Source organism: Crinia signifera, chromosome 3 (assembly GCF_055691185.1).
Source record: "Crinia signifera chromosome 3, ASM5569118v1, whole genome shotgun sequence".
Taxonomy (NCBI): Eukaryota; Metazoa; Chordata; class Amphibia; order Anura; family Myobatrachidae; genus Crinia; species Crinia signifera.
Window position 1 is genome coordinate 15,806,358 of NC_139219.1, and position 17,066 is coordinate 15,823,423.

The window sequence follows — 17,066 nt, forward strand, 5'->3', positions numbered from 1 at the left end:
CATCCCTAGCCTACATGGCACCATTGAATTTACTCCCCATGGCTGTAATATAGGGGTGCTGGATTTCTTATAGATGAGGAACATTAGTCCATTAATTCTATTAATATGCAGCCGGAGTTCGGAACAGACTTCACTCCGAGCATTAGTAGTAAGCATTATATACTGGAGTGAGGACGGAGACAGGAATCCAGAGACTTGGGGATCTATTGACACTCCAGCTGTTGTTGAATTATGCATCCCAGCATGCCCTGCAACAGTGGGTTGTGTAGTTCCACAACAGCTGGAGGATCAAAGGTTCCCCATCCCTGCTCTCATCCGTTGGGTGGCGGGCACACACAGAGTGGTTGAAGGAAGAATTGGACTCAGACAGAACCATTCTAGATTTATTATAAAGTTTAAGAGATGGAACCATGTAGCGTAAGACAACCATATACTAAATGCACAGTAACTGTGTGCTGTGTACGCTGCACAGGCAGCTCTTCTGTACAGAGCCAATGACATCCAGTCCTGTAATCCCTGCACTCTGAGAACGATTAAACACTCCAAGCTACAATGAAGAGGAAAGTGGGGGTGAAAAGATTTAAAGGGGTGGGTGCCTGCCGCAGAAGGCATACAGGGGCTGTGACCGAGACGGCCGCCTACAGATTCAGTTGTGCCATGTATTAAAGTCAAATCCCTTGGGTCAATGGACGAGTGTATAAATTAACCCTTGGCGGGCAGCAAGACGGAACGTGCAGAGCATGACGGGTTCCATCCTGGGCAAAGTGTCCATACGACCCCTGAAATACCTTCCCCGAACTGGCATTTACTGCAGAGAGGGTACAGATGGGGTCAGTCTTTCAGCATTCGGAAAAGGAGGAAACCCCCTGCTGTCGCCCCGTTTCTGAACTTGTGATGTCAGCGTGAATGGGCAGACAGGACCTGTGCGGTGACATTAAGGACAGAATTGGTTCCCAGCGACAGGTCACGGGCAACTCTCTGGAAAGGTGGTGGCATGTTCTGTCCATCCAAAGTATCCAGGATACCTGCCCACGGAAGAGAGAGAGAGAATTGGTTACATGTGTTCCTGATTCTGTCACACAGGAGGTGAAAGCATGCCGACATATGTCTGCACTGTACCCCACAGGGCCTGGTATAGTCTCATATCATATATCATAGTACAATATAAGGCCCCTTCTGATGTAATGCCATGCAATAGAGCTCCATGTCACAAGGGCCCCACCTACTACCACCATTCCATTAGGTGCTCTGGGTTGTCCGATATTTCTGGCAAGTATGAGCTTCACCCAACTGCGTGAATCCCAGGTTTATAGGTCACTGGAAATCACAATGTCCTTACGGCCGGATCAATTGGTCTTCCTAGGCCCATGGTCAAAATCATTATATTTAATAATGGGGCATACACACGGGAGATTTCTGCTTCATTTCTAAGCGATTTGGCTAATCACCACTTAGAAATTAAGCACATTAAGTTCTCATTTAAGCACCTTGATAAAAAGGCCTAAGGGCCTTGAAACGTCGCTCCCCACACCGCTTGTTGCCGCCGCCACCCAACTTGTTATAATATATATATTATATAGATAGAGAAAGAGATGGCAACTTGGTTAGAATTAAATCACTATTCATTAAAATTGTGCAATTATTTGTAATAAAAAAATCTAAATCTATATTACATGGTAATTGTGGTTATTTACTCAGACATTATATGCACCTGATTTTATAGCGCAGTATCTTTAGTGGATTTGCACTGTAATCAGTGAAATAGAGGTGTGTGGTTACAGACACACCTGGGTATCCGCTGCTAATAGCAATTGCTATACATTTTACAATATAGTTGTTAAAGGATAGAAAAACATTATTAGCCTCTAAACAAGTAGGATGCAACATTATTCAGCAGCGCTCCCCACAGTGCCTGTACAAGGCATTCGGCAATCTTATGTGTGTACATTATCCTGCCCCTCTGGTGACATCATCTAGCAGTGCTCCACACAGTGCCTGTACGAGGTATTCTGAAATCATGTGTTTGCACATCATCTCCCGATCTGATGATATAATTTAGCAGTGCTCCACATGTTGCCTGTACAAGTCATTCTACAATCATGTGTCCCTCTAGTGACATCATTTAGCAGTGACCCATACAGTTCCTGTACAAGTCATTCTGTAATCAAGGGCCAAATGTAATAGGGTGAGAGTTTCAGAGAGTGAGAGATTTTGGGAGAGTTTTCCTTTTTTTTTTTAAAGCAGCAATCAATTACATGGCAAAATCAACCTGGTTTTTCTGTGTAAATGATTGCCGCTTTAAAAAAAAGGGGAAAAACTCGGCCAAAATCTCTCACTTTCTGAAACTCTCACCCTATTACATTTGGCCCCAAGTGTATGTGTTGGATGCAGTTTAAATCCCGGCGGTCAGGATCCCGGCGTTCAGAATCCCGACGCCGGAATCCCGACCGCCAAAATACCGACACTTTCTCCCTCCGTGGGTGTCCACGACACCCCTGGAGGGAGAATAAATTAGCGTGCCGAGCGTAGCGAGGCACCGGGCCCGCTGCGTGGCGAGCGCAGCGAGCCCGCAAGGGGGGGCGATCCACGTCCCCCCCTTGTCGGGATTTCGGCGGTCGGGATTCCGGCGTCGGGATTTTGAACGCCGGGATACCGACCGCCGGGATTTCATACTGAATCCGTATGTGTACATCACCCCCCTCCTGGAGACCTTTAGCAGTGCTCCTCACAGTGCCAGTAGGAGTTCCTTGATCACACACCATAACCAAACAATTTTGATTATTGACATTTTCTTGGACTTTGCATTCCCAGTTAAAATACAAAAATAATCTCACTTTTGGGTAATGTGCTCATGTACCCCAAACGGGTGTGGTACAGGGGTCCGACAGTCATTATCCCGACTGGCCGGACCCAGACAGCATGGTGAGTGCAACTAAGCCCCTTGTAGGCTTGCTATGCGAGCCACCTATTCTATTCTCCCTCTATGGGGGTCGTGGACCCCCACGAGGGAAAATAGCCAACGGCCCTCGGGAACCCGGCTGTGTTTTGACAGTCGGGATCCCGACTTCGGGTAAATGCCTTTCGGGACCCTGTCCGGCACCCACCCCAAACAAGGATGAAATATATAAAGGTCAGGTCTCATTCTGCTCTTACCTTCAACAACCTTGTGATACGCAAAGTGGAGGTATAGAAGGAACAACATGTGCAGGGCAGTAATAGAGCCACAAAGGATGAGTCGCTGTGTGTGACCTACAGTGCGAGACAGCAACACCGCCACCTACAGTGTGATACAGAACACAATTATTCAGGAGTCAGGCTAACCTGGACGGATACAGGGGGGTTATTCAATAGCGCTCGGTAACCTGTGGTTGTTCGCTGCTAACCAGGCAGCTTAACGCCCCATTCCGCATGGTGTACAATCACCCCCACAGTACGCCGGGGAAGGGAATAACAACAACCTTACCATGCGCAGTGTAGACATGCCCCCAATGCACAGCCAGAAGATGTAGAAGAGTGAATGGAAATGTATGTTATACGTGATGAAGAGGACGATACAGTGTCCAAATAATCCATAGCCCTAAAACAAAAGGGGCAATAAAGACCATTGATCAGCATCAGCCTTACACATGGGTGCACTCTGTAACACCATCCCCTTTAACTGCACTGCATGTGCACACCCCAAAAACACTAACTCCCACTCCCCGATGTGACCCAACCAAGATTTGAGCATATCAGCAGCAGATTATTACTTTTTACATCATATGAGCATCCGCCTTTATATCCTTGTACATTAGGGGGCGCTATGCAGTAACATTAATATAGAATCAGTGCTGGTAAATGGAGAGCCTGCCGGTTTCAATGGCTATAGTGGTTACAAGTAGTGATTCATTTATAGCATGGGTGGGGAACCTTTTTTGGGGACAAGGGCCGTTTGTATAGGGGAAAAATGCCTTGCGGGCCATAAAAAAAACAAAACACTTACAAGTTCACCTGCGGCAGCCGTCCCATGCTCCGGCGGCTGCCGCAGTTTAAGAATTGCCGGTCTGTGTGGTCTGACGGCTGTGCAGGGAGCCAAGTATAGGGGAAATCTCGCGAGAGGTCGTAGTTCTCGCAAGATTTCCCCTGTACTTGACTCCCTCCGCAGCCGCCGGGCAGGTGGGCCGGACAAACCGGCTGCGGAGGCCGTATACGGCCTGCGGGCCAGAGGTTCCCTACCACTGATTTACACGTATAACCATGGTTATTATAATAAACATGGAGGCAGATTTTTCCCTCCATCCTGCAGCACAGGGCCAACCGATCAGACCAGATAGGCGACATAGCTGTGTGATCAGTGTATGAATGATCCTCGGTGTATACTCACCAACAGTGACAGCGTTTGCAGCATGGTGATCTGAGCGTTACACAAATAGGCAACAAAGTAAAGTAAGGACGAGATTCCAATCCAATACCCGAAGCATGTACCGATGGCAGTGCCCATTAAGGTGCCCTCTACCTGTTACACAAAGAAACACAATACTATAAATGTCCATTCATCTTGTATAATCAACTTAGACTTTCTGCAGGGTGACCATATCTATTGCACTTCAGACAACCCATTGGCTCGTATCTTTCACTCCTCTAATTTTCCTCCTCTGTTGCTTCACATTTTTTTGGTATCCCATCAGTCTTTCCGCTATCAGTCCATCAAGTTCTACCATAACGTCTAGTATATTCCCGTTAACCTATATCTACCCCTAGGGCTGATTCAGCCTCTGAGTCTCCACTTACGATGACAGTCCCTGATGATTTCATTCCATGCAGTAGAATAGCCACCATTGTGAACACCAACATGAGCGGTCCGTACAGCTCCCCGGCAATTTTCTGCAGAGAGAAAATTAGGAAGGAGCCGCTTAACATCATCACTGTTTGTAGTCGTTGACGTTTCCAATACCGGCTCCAGCAATACGCTCACCGCATCGCAGCCCTTATATGACATACTCACCTGGGGGAAGTTAATCATCTTCACTGGGATCATGGACTCCAGCAGCCTAGGAGAGGAATATGTGATTTAGCATGTACCAATCAGATTTGCTGTACCTCTCATTCAACGTAAACAAAATCCAAATGAATAAACAAGGATTGTTGCAGATGTCACCACCAGCGAAGGATTACAGTATGGGGTAATGCTTATTGCAGAATTGTGCTAGGTTGTCAGAGTGCGGACTCACCGATTGCGGACCTGTATCGGTTCCACGTCAAAGTATGGACGTAGGATATCTATGTTTGCATAAAGGTTAAATGCCTTAGATGCCTGTCTCTTTCCTGCTTGCCACATCTGGGAAGAAGAAACAAATGCATGTTACATAACATGGAGATACGGCAAGTGACTGGGGCATGGGTCAGCAAGAAACCCACTCACAGGGTACGCACCTCATCTGCTACTTGCCGGCCTAACTGTCCCTTGACTCCTTTCATCCCGAGAAAGGCTCCATCCTCTTCACCTTCCTCTGGGACTGCATCTACTTCTTCTTCATCCTCCTTCAACCTCTGATGAATCTCCCCCATATCCTCGAAGCTGGACCCCGATGTGTCGTCCATATTCTCCATATCAATCACAGCGGCTCCGCTCCCGCTCTGTACAAATAAATAATATTAATTTCTGTCCACCAGAGCCCAGGCAGAGTGCGGATGTGGGACGCTGGATGGATCACGAATTACCTGCATGTTGTCTTCAAAGCCACCCCAATCAGCTGCTGTCAGGTTTCCGCTGCTTGCACCTGTGCTGGTCATCCTGTATACAGCCCCTGTATACTGCTCCTGGGGCCTGGATATCTCTATCTATATCCTGTTACTTGTGTATTACTATATCCTATATATTTACCCCTGTGTACGAGCCCAATGTGCTGTATCCTGCCACCTGTATATTACTATATCCTTTATACTTTCCCCCTTATCCTAACCCAGTGTACTGCCCCCTATGTGCTGTATACTGCCACCTGTATATAACTATATCCTGTATACTTCCCCCTGTATACTAGCCCTGTGCACAGCAACCTGTATACAACGCCTATATCCTGTATATTTACTTCTGCATCCTGGCCCCATGTACTGCCCCCGTAGCTCTGATCACCCCAGGGTCAGGAGGTGGAGGAGCTGTTGCTGCTGTTGTCTTACTTCTGCTGACACCCGGAAGTAAACAAGATCTGGAGACGTGGAGAGAGACTGCCCCGGAGATCTCGCGAGAGCTGGGCCGCCATGTTACCGGTGGCAGAGAGAGTAGCGGAGACGCCGCTAACCTGGCCCACGGCTGCGGATAATCCTGTGTGTCAGTTAGCGGTGATCCCCTGGTCACACCGGCACTCGGCACAAGACTTTAGAATAAACTTGTCCTGACTCCTACGCCCGGGGAAGGGGTCAACTAACTCCACCAGAAACATGGCGTCCGTCTCCGTGGTAACAGCTATTGGAAGTGCCGGTCCGCGCATGCGCCGCATTCGGCTGTCTCTCAGACAGCAAGCATGGCGGACATCGTGCGGGAGATGAGGAGCCGCGTGGTGCTGGGGGAGTTCGGGTTACGGAATGTGAGTGCGCACTCACCCTCAATGTCCCACTTACTGCTGACACTCACTCTCATCTTCAGTGACAGTCTGTCACTCACTTTTTATTCCACTTATACTCAGTCTGTCACTCACTCTTACCTCGTTATTCCTGACACTCACCCTTGATTCCACTGACACCCACCTCTTCATTCCTGCCACTTATCTTACCTGTTACTCACACTCAGTTCATCGCTCACTCGCCCTGTCTCTCACCATCATAGTTATTATCACCTTCATATGGGGGTAACGCATTCACACTTGCCCTCAGTACTCGTGCCACTAGCCCAATCACTCGCACTAAGGGGCTGATTCAGACCCGGTCGTATCGGGCCAAATCCAATGTTTGGGGTTTGCGCATGCACGTTTAGTGAACAGCTTTAGGAAGAGATATACTAAGCCTTAAAAAGTGATACAATGGAGAGTGATAAACCTCCAACCAATCAGCTCCTACCTGCCATTTAAAACCCCTCCTGTGACATGAAAGTTAGGACTCGGAGCTGATTGGCAGGTGGTTTATCACTTTTCAATCTTAGTACATCTGGCCCTTAGTGAGTTTAACACTCGCCGGGCTGTTCACTCCAGAGTAGGGTGGCCAATCGGCTAGGTTGTGAGTAGACGCAGCCTAGCGAACAGGTCTGAATCGTGCCCTCAGTATATTAGGGATGGACATCGTTTTCTGATGGTTCTTAACCATCGAAGTTTATCATCTGATAGTGTTTTTACAGTTCGATGGCCACTTTCCGATTTTAAAATAAAGTGGAATTCAGGTACGATCGAGGGGTTGCTTTAGCGTATGCGAAATAGGATTTTTTGCTTATGCGCAAAATTTGATGGTGTGCTTCTGATGGCCATCCTAAATACGTCCGTCATACAATCCCTGTTCCTCCATGTCTCCAGTACTCTCCCTTATTGGTGCTGTATTCTTGGTCTGTCACTCACCCTGTATCACTATAAATGATCTTTATCAATGTCACGCTACACGTGTACCTCATATTGGTCCTACTGCTCACAAGTCACTCACATGGTGCGCACACTCCCCCCCCCCCCCCTTCTGACCTGATCCCTTCTGACCTGATCCCTTCTGACCTGATCCCTTCTGACCTGATCCCTTCTGTGTTTCTCTGACAGGTTCACAGTACGGATTTCCCTGGGAATTACCCTAACTATGATGACACTTGGGACCAGGAGAAGTTTGAGAAGGTGAGTTTGTTCCTTTAGGATTGTGTCTCCTAGTGACAGGAGGAAATACTCCATCAGATATTGGGGGTTATTTTGGTTCACTCCTTCTGGCAAATTCCTTCTTAGATGGACACAACCATGTGCACTGCAGGTGGGGCAGATGTAACATGTGCAGAGAGAATTAGATTTGAGTGAGTTATTTTGTTTCTGTGCAGGGTAAATAGTGGCTGCTTTATTTTTACACTGCAATACAGATCTCACTTTGAAGTAAAACCCCACCCAAATCTAATTCTCTCTGCACAAGTAACATCTGCCCCACCTGCAGTGCACATGGTTTTGTCCATCTAATAAGGAATTGACCAGAATAATCCCCACTGTCTCACTACGCAATGTGGGATGTTTATGGAAACATTGAGCGAAGGCTGCTCTCACCGGCAGTATTACTCGGCGCTCAGTGTAGTCATATTCATAGGGATCATTGGGACAGATGTATTAAGCCTGGGGAGGTGATCATGCAGAAGCCAGTCAGCTACTAACTGCCATTTTTAACACCAGTCTATAAGTTGACAGTTATGAGCTGTTTTGGTGCTTATCCACTTTATTACTTCACCGGGCTTAATACATCTGCCCCATTGTGCTGGTTCCTTTATTACTGAAATTGATACAGTGGGAATCTCCATGCTTATAAAGGGCCTTATTCTGGTTCACTCTTAGAGGCAAATTACTTCTTCGTGCAGATTGAAGAAAAACCCAAATCTAATACTATCTGCACATGTTACATCTGCCCCACCTGCAGTGTACATGGTTTTGTCCATTAAAGAAGGAATTTGCCTCTGAGTGTGAGCCAGAATAAGGCCCAAAGAGGGGATCCGAATGTGAATCCTAGAGTCAGCAGGTCACCCACGTGTTAATGCAGTTATGTATACTGGAGAATTGGCTGCTGCAAAAAAAAATGAACTCTTGTGTAGATGTTTGTCCATATAATAATATAGTATAGTGTTCATTCTAGCACCCACCATATTTGAAAACCCATGCAGTTCCTCTTCCTTGCCTGGGGTGTCGCTGTCTGCTGTGGTGTTTCTAGCACAGGTTTAATTTGCATATCAGTGCTGATATACAGACCACACTGTGCTAGAAGCACTACAGCAGACATCGACACCCCAGGCAGGGAAGAGGAACTGCATGGGTTTTCAAATATGGCGGGTGCTAGAATGAACACTATAGTATAGTATGCTCCACTGGTGCAGGGACTAAAGTGAATGACAGATATACAGTATTACTTATATAATTCCTGTGTGATTCTGCCTCTCTTCCCCATACGTCTTCTTAATTGTGTCTTAGAACTTCCGGATGGATATTATAAAGATGGAAGATGACCTCCTGGAGTTTGACATGATTGGAATTGATGCATCTTTTGCAAACGCATTCCGGCGCATCCTGCTAGCTGAGGTTCGCACACGAACTTAGACTTCTGTTACCGTATATTATTCACAAGAAGCAAACTGCCCCTTCATCTGAATACCAGCCTGAAATGTCTTGTAGCTTGGAGTCCCGTCTCCATCAGCAGGCTTACTCTCCCGACCCCCCTCCCCTCTTCAATTTTTGTCTAGTGACACCATATCTCTCCGCCTTGCACGCTCACCCTAGATCATGGAAATAGTGTTTTTCTCTGTATTGATTGGTGATCAATGCTAATTGTGGAATACACAACTGCTTTACTCCCACAGGTCCCAACCATGGCCATAGAGAAAGTCTATGTGTATAAAAACACCTCTATCATACAGGATGAGATCCTTGCTCATCGGCTGGGCCTGATTCCTATTCGGGTTGATCCTCGGCTCTTTGAATATCGCAGCACGGGTAAGAAATTTAAGAGATATCTGTTACTGCATAGAAGATTGTATGTACTCAGACTTTATAATGCAGGATAGACACGCCCACTTGTTAGTACAGTGGGGGCACACTGATGCCCACACACTGACACCTTGTCATGTACCTTATTTCACATTATAAGGGTACACGTGAACACTGACCCCCTCCTCCCCTTTATGCACTCCCTCCATATCACTCTCTCTCCTGTTCTCCAGAGGAGGCAGAGGGCACAGAAATCGACACTCTCCAGTTTGAGCTGAACGTGAGATGTAGGAGAAACCCCCAGGCCTCTAAGGACTCCTCAGACCCCAATGAGCTCTACCTGGATCATAAAGGTGTGTGGCATCTTAGTTGGCTTTCTGCTGCAGTATTATTCCCCTGCGATATTACTAATACCTCGTCCTCTATACCCATCTCAGTATACACAAGACACATGAAGTGGCTCCCGCAAGGTAACCAGTCCGACCTGTTCCCTGAAGTGGAGGCTCCTCGTCCTGTCCATGATGATATCTTAATCGCTCTGTTGCGTCCTGGACAGGAGATCCATGTGGTCTTGCACTGCGTCAAAGGCGTTGGTGAGTGGATACAGTAGCTAAAGGAATGGAGATAATTCAAAGCAATATCACCGGACGTGCCTGGCATAGTAAGCACATTTCCCATGCTGTTATTGGGCATTCTGCCGCTTACTCCTGCCACCATTGGTCTGATTTAAATGAGTGAAATGGGCAGGACAGGGGCTTTCTAATGTAGCCAGTAAGTGAGTGTTTAACAAATTAGACACATAACTTTGCACCTGGATTGAGCTGTCTATATACCTGAAAAAGCTGCTTGTGAATGGTTAATGTTAAATAAATTATGGGTGAAATTTAATAGGATGAGAGATTTGGTAAGAAATCTCGGTACTCTTTACCTAGAAGGGCGCCCACGATTTTGATCGTGGGCATCGTTAGGGGAAAAAAATCACGTCGGTCGCATCGGATGCGACCAAAAAATCGCATGCGATGCGACCGACGCGATGACCGCGATTTCCCATAGGGAACATATGTTAAATGTCCCAATTGACCCGATTTTCCATAGGGAACAATGTTAAATGGCCCACAGAGGCCAAATAGGCACCCTGAAGTGTGAAATGGGCCCCCCAATTGTTAACGCCACCCCACGATCAACGTCAACCCGAAGCGTGGCGAGCGCAGCCATTTAACATTGTTCCCTATGGAAAATTGGGTCAATTGGGACATTGAACAGGAAAATCGGGTCAATTGGGACATTTAACATTGTTCCCTATGGGAAATTGCGGTCATTGCGTCGGTCGTATCGCATGCGATTTTTTTTAGTACATGCGATGCCACCGATGGGCGCCCTTCTAGGTAAAGAGTACCGAAATCTCCATTTTTATTTTAAAGCGGCAATCATTTACACTGCAACATCAGTTTGATGTTGCAGTGTAAATGATTGCCGCCTTAAACTGGAGATTTCTTACCAAATCTCTCACTTTCTGAATCTCTCAAACTATTACATTTCTCCCTATGATTGTTGCTGACACTACCCAATCCCTTGTGATTGGCTGTTTGCAAACTCTTGCTGACACTGATTGGTGCTCTCTTTTTATGCTCAGGCATTTGCTTTTTTTGTTTGTGCATGTAAGACTGGGTGTTGTTTCTGCTGTATCAAGAGGAGGTTTACCGGTTTTAATGATGTCTGATAGCAAATACATTTATACATAATGGTGCGTTTTATTTTTATTAGCATATACTACTGTTACTGACCACATATTTAGGAGTTATGGATTCCCAGCAGCAGCTGCAGCGCTGACCACATAGAGCAGGGTATAAATATACACATTATGTTGTATGTGCTCCCTTATTTCTCGGTTATTGGTAGATGCTGTGTGTATCAGGTACCGTGAGTCACCCAGGACCAGGCATAATGCTTCATACTCCTTTGAAGCCCGCCCCCTAACTCCTATTGGCTAGTTTCACAGGAGTCTGTAAGAGGCTTAGAAGTGTGAAACCTTATGTATACAGTGCTGCTGATTACTGGGGGTATTACACACATCATAACTTTTATGTGTGCAATGAAAACCTTCCATTATTTATTCCTGCACATGCTACTGACCTATGTGTAATCTAGGATCCTGCTCTCTCCCCAGGGAAGGACCATGCCAAGTTCTCTCCTGTGGCCACAGCCAGTTACCGGCTGCTTCCAGAGATCACACTCTTGCACCCGGTAGAGGGGGACCTAGCGGAGAAGCTGCAGAAATGCTTCTCTCCTGGAGTCATCGCGGTGGATGAGCACAATGGTGAGTTGGTCTCATTGTTGCATCATGGAGAACGATGCTGGAGGCTACTTACTATGTAATGGTAAATACTGAATGTTACATATGGGAATGTTTATACCAGTAGATGACTTACTCTGTCATTTGGCAGCTGTGCTTCCACGTCACGTGTGTCTCCTCCCCCCAGGTACAAAGGTGGCACGGGTGGAGAATTCACGGATGGATACGTGTAGCCGCGAGATTTTCCGACACGACGAACTAAAGAACTTGGTCAAAATGGCTCGGGTTCGGGACCACTTCATCTGTAAGTGTTCTGACAATCAATGGTCATCTATCTATTTATTTGGCTGACTGGCCCATGGGCTATTCAGAAACTGGGGGCGTGGCTTCACTGGTGTCAGGGGTGGAGCTATGCTCTTGTGTCCCTGCACCTTCGGGAGAATAATAATAGCTAAAAAAAACAACTAGTTAGTCTGTGCCATCAATGCCGAGAACCATCTGGTTTACCCCCATCGATGGCAAAACTATTCTACATTGACCATAAGCTATCTGATTATAATTCATCGATGGTTGATGGCTGGTCCCTAGTGTAAGCAGTGGCCCTAGTAAACTTTGCAGCTTGTTCTGTATCGTTGCGTTTTCACCATGTAAGGAAATTCGGTCTTGGTACTTTTTGTTTAACTCACGTGAAAAGATATTAAAAAATAAATTGGTGCATTCAATGATTTTATGGCACATTAGAACATGATCCACATCTACTGATAAAGCTGCTTTCACAATAGTTAGGGCTATTTCTGAGTCTGTTGGTGTGAACGTGTCCCACTAGCTGAAGGTAGTGTCGTTTCTCATTCCTTATGTGATTCCGAGATCTTACAGCTTTGTTGGCAATGTGCAAGTTCCCTTGGTGGGCTTCTTATTTGGAAATTACCACATTGGCCTATGTACAGATGGAGCGTCCCTTATCCTTGCCAGGAGCCCACCAAAATGCCCCCTCTGGCGAGCGCCGGCAGACAGGGACGCCATTAAACTCACGCGCATCCCAGTCGGACCCTGCCCGTCTCCGCTTCAGGGAGATGGGCAGGGTTAGGTGGGGAAAAGCGTTGAAACGAGGCGGCGAGGACCCGGGGGGAGCTCCGTTGCCATTGGGTGCGCGAGCGACGCGTGCGCCCCCTGGTGGGATCTTTAGGCGCTACATCAGTACGTGTCTAAGTCCAGCTCTATCCACTGTTATTACTTAGCTGTAATCGTTGCATTGATGATTCTGTTGCGAGGCACAGGATTGTAAATGGTCACCAATGGTATAGCATGCTCAGGAACCTACTTTAGGAATGTCACAATAAGAGCGCGCACCTCTCATATAACCAAATGTCTTCAGTTTCCATAGAATCCACTGGTATTTTGCCACCGGATACTCTGCTCAAAGAGGCCATCAAGGTTCTGATGGGGAAATGTCGCCGGTTCCTGGATGAGCTGGATGCTGCCCAGATGGACTGACGTTCCAAACACTGGATGGGGACAGAGACTTGTAGCGGACACCACAACTTTAAATGAGGCCATTGCACATAAATGGGGAGCACAGAAACCCATAATCAGCAGACGCTCGGTTCTATGGAGCAGATTCTGAAGGTTTGAGCCCCAGACCGTGTGGAGAAGAGGTTTCCTAACACACGTCTGTAATACTTGATTTTTACAAGTAGGAAAAGGAGCTGTTCAGAGAAATACCGGATTATTGTAAAACATGGTGAATTCATGGACATAATTATTGTGTATGTTGTGTTATAGCTCATGATAATAAATACTGTACATAACATAGCCTCTAAAATGTAATACAAGCATAGTGCCAGTTCTTAGGGTGTGACCACATGGGACGATCTGGCATTGGCTGGCAGTGAGGGATGATGCTGCTGCTGGGGGAGCGGGGGACATGCTGCATTGGCCCTTGCTAATGCAGTGCTGCACAGCCTCTCTACATTCATTTCTCCTTCATCCACTAGGTGTCACTGGAGTAACAGTGGGGATAGAAGGGCGACCACAGGGAGCATGGGCACTTTAAATATAATTAAGTGTGGCCAACTCCTCCCCCTTCTACTCCCCACCTAGGCAGTCGTAGAATGTGCCCTCATGGGAGCTGGTCACACTTCTGGCTTGCTCCAGGGCACAAGTTTTTTAAAGCTTGTCCCGTCCTCCCTCAGCCTTTACCGCCGCCGACCAGCAAGGCAGCGGTAATGTTTTCCTGACCTCCCGCTTAGCGCGGGGGTCAGTGTTTAAAACATGGCGGTAGTGCAGGTTTTAAAAACTGGCGCCATATTGGAGAAGGGGCAGAGCTACCCCGTGGTACGTGGCATCTCCCCAGCGTGACTGAGAACAGCGGCGGCCATCTTTTAAGTGCGCACCGCTGCTGACATGCTGAGGGACTCCGCTTTCAGCTGAGACAGTCGGCAGACTCAAGCACAGCCTTCCTCCCGGTGTCCAGACCTGCAATAGCTTCCCCAAGCCCTGCATGCAGACAGTGGGGTTAGAGCTGGGTGAGACAGTTCTGGGCTGTATGTAAATTGGGCTATAGCGCTTCCTGGTACATACCATAGCGTAGTTGATGGCCTCTGGCAGCTTCTCCTTCTGATACTGTCTCTCCTGTCCAGTCCTTTCTATCTGGCTTCTGACTGTACTATCACTGGTGTGTATGTGTGTGTGTGTGTGTGTACAGTTCATTAACCTGTTGATTGCTGCATATATATTGTGTATAGCTTAATCACTGTTAAGATGGCAAGAGGTAGCTCAAAGAAGTGTTGCAAGAAATGTAATGCTAGGCTTACACAGTCTGCTGAGGGTGTTGTGGTGTGAGAAAAATGCACTCCTGAGCCCACCCCTTCCACTTCCCAGCAGCCCTCCCCGGCATGGGCTTTACAGCTCACAGAGGTGATGTCATGCCTGTCCTCTGAAATCTGATTCCCAGAGGGACAGAGAATCCTCTAGATCACAACAGCGGGAATTAACCTTAGCTGTGGAGGGTTGAATCAAGGCCTTGGCCCCAGAGCCCATACGGCCCTCTGCCCTTGACACACAGCCCCCAGTGTTAAAAAGACTGCTCACACAGGTCTTAGACACTGATACAGATGATGATATGCCTGACCTTGAGGAAGGGGAATACACTGCCCCTGAGGTGGATGTGCAACAGGATTTGCCGCCACAGCAACTGGAACCGGTTGCGCAAGGTTTAGATGACCTTATTGATATGGTCAAACTGGCATTAGATGTGGAAGAAGAGGCGTCAGCCCCCAGTCGCCCCTCCCTGTTTGGTAAAAAGCCAAAACAGGCGGCGGCTTTTCCTCCTGCAGAGGAATTAGATGACCACGTGCTACAGGTCAGGAAAAACCCCGATAAAAAATTCCAGATCTCTCAGAGACTCTTGTCTTCATACCCCCTATCTGCCGCAGGCCGAAAACTGGTGGAAACTCCACCCGTAATTGACCCTTCGGTCACGCGTCTTTCCAAAAAGACTGTCCTCCCAGTACCGGGGGCCACTACTCTTAGAGACGCCTCAGATCGTAAGCTTGAGCTTACACTTAAGTCTATTTACACTGCGGCAGGGGTAGTTCAGCGTCCGGCTCAGGTCGGATGCTAGGTCAATAAGGCCATTAGGGTTTGGGCCTCCCAGTTGGCTCAGCAACTGAAGCAAGGAGGTGAGGTGGATGTCCGGGTGCAATTAGCAGAAAATATTTCTGAGGCATCATCCTATATGGTAGAGGCCTCCAATGATGTTTGCATGCTCTTTCCATATAGGCACGCCGATCACTGGCTCCGCCAGTGGCAAGCTGATGCAGAGTCTAAGCTGGCAGTGGAAGCACTCCCCTTCACGGGTGAGGTACTTTTTGGGCCCGAATTAGATAAGTGGATATCACAAGCTACTGGTGGAAGATCCACATTCCTCCCTTCCACGGCCCCTCCTCCTACTCATAGAACCATTCAGGGAACATCCTTTCGGCCCCAGACAAAGTTCTTAGGTCGTTCTAGAGGAGGCGCTGCCTCTCAGTGAGGCTCCCGAGGTCGTGGCAGAGTTGCTTCCTCTTCCACCCAAGAGACAAAGGCCTCCACCAAGCCACCTGGGGGATCCCAAGGTGGGAGCGCATCTTCAAGGCTTCAAGCACGTTTGGCTGCAGTCTTACCAAGACGCTTGGGTGCAAGATACATTTCCAAAAGCAACCACCTCACCGGTTTTTCAAAACCGGTTTGCAAGTTTCAGCAGAAAAAAGCCTGCTACTGACTGCGGTCATCCAAAAGTTAGTCTCGGCAGGGGTGGTCATCCCGGTCCCAGAAGACCAAAGGACCTTGGGGTTCTACAGCCTTTTTCTGGTCCCCAAGCCGGACGGATCGGCACGTCCTATTCTGAACTTGAAGGATCTCAATCCTTACCTCCAACCGGTCAAGTTCAGGATGGAGTCCCTGCAATCTGTGATAGCGGGGTTGGGGGAGGGCGAGTTCTTGGTGTCACTCGACATCAAGGACGCCTACCACCATATCCCAATTTGGCCTCCACATCAGGCCTTCCTTCGGTTCCCAGTCCGCAGCCAACATTGGCAGTTTCAGGCCCTTCCATTTGGCCTCTCAGCCCCCCGGATCTTGGCGGTGATGATGGAGATTCTGCGGAACCAAGGAGTGACGGTCATACCGTACCTGGACGATCTTCTGCTTAAGGCTCCATCCAGGGAGGCCCTCCTGGGCAATATAGCCCTGACTCAGAGTACTCTCATTAGTCACGGATGGATACTCAATTTTCAGAAGTCCCAGCTCCAGCCGTCTCAACGGTTACAGTTCCTGGGAATGGTCCTGGATACCACTCTTCTGAGGGTGTTTCTTCCAGAGGACAAGATACAATCCCTCCAGGCCTTGATCCGCTTGGTTCTTCTGACCAGACAGTTGTTGGTCCTCACATGTACCAGGCTTCTGGGGAAGATGGTTACCTCCTCCGAAGCTCTCCAATACGGTCAATTCCGATCGAGACCCTTCCAGCGTTGCCTTCTCCGTCAGTAGTCAGGCTCTCACCTGCACCTTCACCACAGGATACGGTTGACAGTGCGGGCACGACACTCTCTCCTGTTGTGGCTGAACCCCGACAACCTCAGGGAGGAAAAGAGGTTCGCCATCTGGAACTGGATACTGCT

General features: G+C 47.9%; 2 protein-coding genes across 2 annotated transcripts; one reads left to right on the forward strand and one right to left on the reverse strand.

The window, feature by feature from the left end:
- Positions 1 to 369: 369 nt before the first annotated feature.
- YIPF3 (Yip1 domain family member 3) lies at positions 370 to 6,274 on the reverse strand. Its single transcript, XM_083175367.1, has 9 exons — positions 5,701 to 6,274; positions 5,413 to 5,616; positions 5,211 to 5,317; positions 4,985 to 5,030; positions 4,771 to 4,863; positions 4,364 to 4,495; positions 3,464 to 3,577; positions 3,154 to 3,277; positions 370 to 1,025 (listed from the first exon to the last, which is right to left on the reverse strand). The coding sequence occupies exons 1-9, from the start codon at positions 5,770 to 5,772 to the stop codon at positions 898 to 900; spliced, it is 1,020 nt and encodes a 339-aa protein (XP_083031493.1). The 5' UTR covers positions 5,773 to 6,274; the 3' UTR covers positions 370 to 897.
- Positions 6,272 to 13,739, forward strand: POLR1C (RNA polymerase I and III subunit C). The gene is made up of 9 exons (XM_083175366.1): positions 6,272 to 6,563; positions 7,710 to 7,781; positions 9,102 to 9,209; positions 9,488 to 9,620; positions 9,848 to 9,967; positions 10,052 to 10,207; positions 11,782 to 11,931; positions 12,095 to 12,211; positions 13,283 to 13,739. Exons 1-9 carry the CDS (start codon positions 6,501 to 6,503, stop codon positions 13,399 to 13,401), a joined length of 1,038 nt encoding a protein of 345 aa, XP_083031492.1. The 5' UTR covers positions 6,272 to 6,500; the 3' UTR covers positions 13,402 to 13,739.
- The last annotated feature ends 3,327 nt before the right edge of the window (positions 13,740 to 17,066 follow it).